Source organism: Citrus sinensis, chromosome 3 (genome assembly GCF_022201045.2).
Source record: "Citrus sinensis cultivar Valencia sweet orange chromosome 3, DVS_A1.0, whole genome shotgun sequence".
Taxonomy (NCBI): domain Eukaryota; kingdom Viridiplantae; phylum Streptophyta; class Magnoliopsida; order Sapindales; family Rutaceae; genus Citrus; species Citrus sinensis.
Window position 1 is genome coordinate 27,601,645 of NC_068558.1, and position 6,983 is coordinate 27,608,627.

The following is a 6,983-nucleotide window of genomic DNA, read 5'->3' on the forward strand; positions in this document are numbered from 1 at the left end:
GAAACAAACTCAATATTTTAATAAAATTTTATTTTGATTCATCAATATAAATTTATTAATATCAATTTTTTGGTCGAATTATTATTAAATTTGTTTCACTAAATTATAACTTTAATTATCAATTGTTTAAAGATAAAAAATAAAAAATAAAAAATAAAATCAATATATTTTTAATTTTATTTTTAATAAAAATTATTATAATACACAATTAAAAATATTATATGTGCATATTTTTATAAGTAAATTTTATTGTATATTAAATACATTTTAGTCATTTATTTTCTCTCTACAGTTTAACAGTCAAATTTATCAAATGCTCATAACTGTTTTCAAAACTCACAATACTTCTAAAAATAAAATTTATTAAACACTTAACTGATTCTCTTAACAACTATTTATTTTTACAGCACAGTTAATAATAATTATTTTAAAAACTACAGTATTCCCAAACTAGTTTTACAATACAACTAACAGTAATTATTTTAAAAGTTACAGCAATTCCAAATTGGCTCTAAGCCTGTTACCAAGAACATGGGCTTCGGCTTAGGCTTAAAAGAGCGCAAGTTTGCAATTTGCCATCTTTAATTGACATGACATGCTGTTTTGGCTAGTATATCATACTTTTCCTGTAAATATAACTGACTTGTCATATTTGTCTATAATTACAGATTTGAGCTTCATTCTTCAACAAATTAGGAACAACAGAGGCAGCAACACCTGAACTTGCACCCAGATTACAGCTGAAGTAGTACACAATAATTTACGCTTCGTCATCTAGCTCTTTATTTATAATTAGATTAGTTATCCTTTTTGATAATCGAAATGACCAAATTAATGTACTTGGCTCTGTTCTTGGACAGGTAATCGTCGACCATCTCAGCATATCTTGCAAATAAAAGGTCCATTATGCCCTTTCCGAAATGAAGTTCAAACATTGATTCCACTACGGCTCTTACCGTCTTAGCCACTCGCTGTCCTCTTGACAATGGCAGTAACGTTGTATTAGTGAGCTCTTCAACACCCCCATCCCAATCAATTTCAAAATGGCCGAGGCGATCAATGATGAATGAGCCTTCCTTTTGTATCGACATCTTTAGTTCTTCCGGACATGGAGCGTAATAAGGAGCATTGAATGAATCAAGCTTTTCCTCTTCAATCAAACGCTGCATGCCAAATATTATTTGTATTTTGTACAATGAAATTTTGGACATTTTAATTAATTAGGAGCATATATATATATATATATATATATATAGAGAGAGAGAGAGAGAGAGAGAGAGAGAGAGAGAGAGAGAGAGAGGGCGGGGGGGCGCAGGAGATAAACACTTGGAACAAATTAATTATTGTTAGTACCTCAGTAACCAAGCTCATTAGTGCTTGCGCTAAGAGCTCCCACTGGTAGCAACTTTCTTCAGTGGTAGGATCAATAGATCTCCTGCCCATTAACGATAAGACCATGCGGCCTCCAGCAATCATTTCTGCTGCTCGTGATTTCAGAAATATCAAAAAATTATTTTGGAATTGCAACGAGTATGCATCCAACACGCACTGTGGGCTACTCTTTGATATGTAGATTTTTCCCTTATTCAAAGCCGCTGGGGTAGCATTGCTCTCCAGAGCAGGTGGTACCTGTACATATTTTTTCCTTCAGATTACTTTCATTAATCGTTCAGATAAAAGTACAATCTAGTTCTTACATACTTTTCGAATCTTGATTTCACCACAAAATCTAACTAGTTTTTCTTTCAGCTTTTTCGTAGCCACAGTTTTCGCCTACCATGCACTGAAGCTCTTTCTTAACAATTATTTTTTCTCACCTCACATTTCGATTATTATTATTTTATTACCAAGCTTTTAAAAATAATGTAATTTTTAACAAAAAAATTATGATAAAAATTTATTTTACCCTAATCTGTATAAGTACAAATAAAATAAAAAAATAAAAAATTAATTATAGTAAAAGAGATAGTACTTTTATGAATTGATTATCTTGTAAATTTAAAATAATTAAGCGATAAAATTGTAAGTATTATAATACTTTCAGCTTAATGTATTAAAGTTTCTAAATTACTCACGTGACGTTAGCAATTTCTTAATTGAGTCAATTGTTTGGTGGTAAAATGATAAAAATTAAAATAATAAATAAGAAAATATAATTATTAGAAAACTTTGGTAATAGAATAATTTGTTAGAAAAAATTATGTGGTAAAATGATAATATCCTAAAATATTTATTAAAAAAACAAATAAATGCTTTGAGCAGGACGCGTTTCATACGTTATCCATTCTTTACGGAAGATTTCTGTTTTGGTACCAACATAAGATAAGAAATACTTGAGCAACTGATCAGCATGACCTTTCCAAAGGAGTTCCAAAAATTGGATATATATAAATAAAATATGCCTATGTTCAAGGTTTCAGAGTCATTAAGCATGCAGTAGATGCAAGTTGAGTGAAAATTACTCTCCGCCAGGAGCGGTTTGTGTGTGCTTTGACTTGGAAATATAAAAACTGTTTAAGGAATCGCAGACACACATCTGTAGTATATGTCCCTTCACTATACATACTACAGTCAAGAAATAATGACCCGGGCGAGCCAGTGGATACAGTCAATAAATACTAACCTGGGAGAGCCAGTGGAGGCTTGAAGAAGAATGCACAAAGTGGAGACTCTTGTCAGGAAACAGTCTGTCATAAAAGGAACCAGCCACGCCCGATATGTAGCAACGTCCGAATCCAATACCCTTTTCTTGTTTTTGCTTCTTGAAGAACGCTGGCAATGACTCAAATATGGAGTTGAAGTCATTGCCAGGAAGATCATTCAAAGAAACCCTAAACTCCGGCGATGGACGACCCAGATTGCGACATTTTGCATGTATGATGTCGATTATCTCAGAGAGCACAAGCAAGGAGTTGGGTCCAGATGAACAGCCCAAGTCCGCAATGCCAATGCTCTCTGGGAATGTTTCACATAAGATTCCTAGTATAGCTTCTTCAATCACCGGTTTCGCTGTTGTTATAATCTTGCCCTACATATATAATTAACTGAATCAGCTGTATATCCATGAAGAAATTAATTAAGAACAATACAGTGAGCACTGAAATGCAATTTGGTAACATGGAATTAACAAACCTGAACGGCGGAATTATTTGCATAGCTGGTTTCACCATCTCCTTTATTCATGTGTAGTACTTTCATTACTTCCATATTTTTTTCCCTTTTAATGTTCTCTCTATTTCTCAGCTGTACCGCCAATCAAGAATTGAGAATGAGAATGTGTATGTGATTACGCTCTATTTATAGGACGAGGATACAACAATCAATACTTTGGCTCTTATATATCAAGTGGACCAGTGTAAGGAATTAGATGTCCTGCTAAATCATGTGGATATAATTAATGAGTAATGATATAATGGGCGATGGTGCTCACCTTATGGTGAGAGATAGTATCACATCGTACTGTTTGATTAGTTCATGATTTAAATACTATATATTCATCGGAAGTCACAAAATTTAGCTTAGGTGCTCATATTTGGTGGATATTGGTACTCACTGGATCATCTTCTTATAATTAATAATGATATTTTGTACTAAGTCTCCAATCAATGTTTGGCCACAAGGCAAAAAATCATTAATTTTTTGAAGAGAATAGACATGTGCGGTACTGTGCTGGCCAATAAGAATAGTGGAACTCTTAGTTGAGCTTAAATCAGTTCTTTTTTTTAGTTGCATGCCAATTCCCTCAAGTTACAGCACTAGTAGTAGTAAATTATATATATGTATATAATTTTTTCTTTTTTTATACTAATATTGTAATCAGACTATTACTAATACATCAGACTATATATTGATATTTACAATCAAACTATTAATTGTTAGGATTAGTTTACATTAAATCTTATAAAATACTACTTAAATTTTTACCTTCACAAATATTCGAAAAACGTCTACTTCACTCATATTTTGTAAGGATGAAAACTGTTATAAGTAATAAAAAAACTCTAGCATCTATAGATCACCTCACACGTTTGCATTTATCGTTTACCAATTTGATATTGTGCTTCCACACTTTATTCTTGACAATTTGCGTGGAAATCCAATCTCCACGTTACTCGTTGGTATATGTCGCAATCTAAATCGTTATTTATATATAGGTAGAAAAATGCATGTCTCCTTAACAGCAACTCGATAATATAATAATAACAACAATAATAACGTGACAAAAAACAGTCCTTTATTTTTATATTTTTTTGGGGAGATCTAGAAATCAGGGATTTTCCCGACGTTAGTATAATGGTCTTCCTCGTACTGTGATACTATATCTTGTCGCTGGCTGGTAGGTGCATTCCAGTATCACATTTTTCATGTTTCTAATAAGATTGGGTCCACCAGTTTAAGTTCTACCATTGATAGATATATAAACCTAAACATAACCATGTGTACGTACGAATTTGTGACTCATTCGTAAGAAAACATGATCTTCGGCAACTAACCTGAGACTTTTAAGGTCAGAAAACGAGAAAAACAATCTCGTAAGTGTATTGCGTGTTCATGATTAATGCTTAAAAATTTTAATTACTCCTACACGTGTTGCTCTTCCTTTTGCATCTGCTTTCAAGTTTAAAATCAATTCAAAATGAAACAACCTTGTCATTGTAATTGTTGTATCCTCACGTTTTATGCGAGACTGTTCATCGATCAGAGACTTGAAATTATCAATCAAGACTTTAGAATAAATTTGGGAGATTGTCTGTTTCTCTTAATGAAATTAATATACATCATTTATCTCTTATTATTTTTTATAATGTCTAATAATTTTTCAGGCATTAAAAATGTAAAGAAAAAGAGGATAAAAGGATCATTTGCTTAATATCTAATCTTGGAAATATAAAGTATATATTTATTATAAGAAAAATATTTAGAAATAACAAAAAAATACATGAAAAGATCTTATTAGCAATTTTTTTTATTCACACCAAAACCTATATCTCTTATTTTGAGTATTTAAAATTTTTTAATTTGGTATTATAAAAAAAAAAAAGTAGAGGTAAGCACTGCATATTAATTTCAGTGAGAAAACTAGTAATCTCCATAGTTAATTTGTTCACATAAAAAGTTGATTGAGGGACATTAGCTATATAAGAGTGATGCTATGTTTATCAATATATCTATTAGCTAATTGTCTAGGGCTTGGTCGAGTGGTTTTACAAGAAAAATCTTAGGAGAGATAGGGTTTCTTCATTTCTTTCCTTGTTTTGTACAAAAAAGTTTTCGATGCTCTAGAAAAAAGTCCTAGATACTCCTAGAGCACTCTTGTTTACCCATTAATTTCTTATCAACATATACTTTAATCAATCATTGTTTGGGGAATAAAATAAGGTGACCACGATCTCCTCAAAGTAAAGAGTGAGCAAATAGTTAATAGGCTACTAGGAGAAATTTTGGTTACTTTGAGCAGACTACCTCAACCAGGTGATAATTTTGATGACCTCCACTGGGTGGTAATTTTGTAACCTTAAGTATATTACCTCGACCAGGTGGTAACCCTGATGACTATGAGTAGAACACCTTGACCAGGTGGTAATTCTTGAAATCATGAGTAGACCATCTCGACCAAGTGGTAATTTTGAGACTATGAGTAGACCACCTCGGCAGTAGACCATGTCGACCAAGTGGTAATTTTAAGACTATGAGTAGACCACCTCGGCTAGGTGGTAAGTCTTGAGATCATGAGCAGACCACCTTGACCAGGTGGTAATTTTGAGACTATGAGCAAACCACCTCGACCACGTGGTAAGTCTTAAGATCATGAGCAGATCACCTTGACCAGAAAGTAATTCTAGTGAACATGAGTAGATGGGTTTGAGGAGATGTCGGACCAAGTTACAAAGAAGTAGGACTCAGTCAAAATAACCGCCACATATCTCCTCTAAAAAATCAGGGTACAAATTTAATTCATTAATGGTTATTTATTACCACGATCTAAGGTCGTGGGTGGGGTGTTTATAAAAACACCAAGAAAATCATGCCAAAGGGAGAAAAAAAACTCTCTTTCTCAATTTTGATTCTTTTATTATAGTTATTTGAGATTATTTCTTCATTAAAAAACTATCAAAGTTTATTTTTTATTTTGTTTTTCCCGAAAAGGCCCGATTACTGACTCAAACCTCGGAGGGTTCACGCCGGAAATACTTTCGGCGCCTCTTACCATTCTTTGTGATTTCAGGTGTTTGTGAGTTATCTGCTAGTGATCGTAAGCCGCTTCCCCAATAAATAAATTTAATGTTGATGTAAAGATTTGGTATCCAATCAGTAGCCAACTAGTCCAAATTTCGACGTTAACAATCATGATAATATATATATACACTCACGTGTCAACCAACGAATGAATAAAGAACCATGCTTTAATAGCACCAAAGTCCTCCTCGCTTGAGACATTTAAGGAAAGTCGCAGATGCGCCTAAAAAAAGGATCAAGAACTTTATTTGGCTTTCAGCAAAACTTGCTAATTTCGAAGGAGAATGAGACTTCCAAAGCAAATTAACTTGTTAAATGTAAGCATATGCATCTACATCACCGACACAGGACAATGAAATTCAATGAAAACAACTACTGAAATTTTGGTCCACAATTGAGTGGGAATCGAACCGCACGCACACGCTACGTATGCAGGAAAAAGTCTTGCATTGTATCGTATGCCGCAATAAAGATTGAAGACCGTTTCTTCTTTCCCATGTTTTTGCAATGTGTTATTATTATTCCTTTAGTCAAATGTTGTTCAAATAAGATTATGCTATCCATTCATTTAAAGAGCCACAAAAACAGTTAAAATTTTAAAAGATACTCCAATCAAAATTCTTCAAATAACAAATATTTTTCTCTCTTTAATTTTGTAGAGTACTTTATCTCTCTTCAATTTATATTTTATTAATTTTATTGGAGAGAGTGAGGTGTTTTAATTACTATTTATTTTTCTTTTAAAA

At 32.7% G+C, this 6,983-nt stretch overlaps 1 protein-coding gene across 1 annotated transcript; it reads right to left on the reverse strand.

The window, feature by feature from the left end:
• Positions 1-797: 797 nt before the first annotated feature.
• Positions 798-3,207, reverse strand: LOC102613669 (probable jasmonic acid carboxyl methyltransferase 2). Its single transcript, XM_052435877.1, has 4 exons — positions 3,133-3,207; positions 2,624-3,028; positions 1,354-1,629; positions 798-1,163 (listed from the first exon to the last, which is right to left on the reverse strand). Exons 1-4 carry the CDS (start codon positions 3,205-3,207, stop codon positions 798-800), a joined length of 1,122 nt encoding a protein of 373 aa, XP_052291837.1.
• Positions 3,208-6,983: the final 3,776 nt, after the last annotated feature.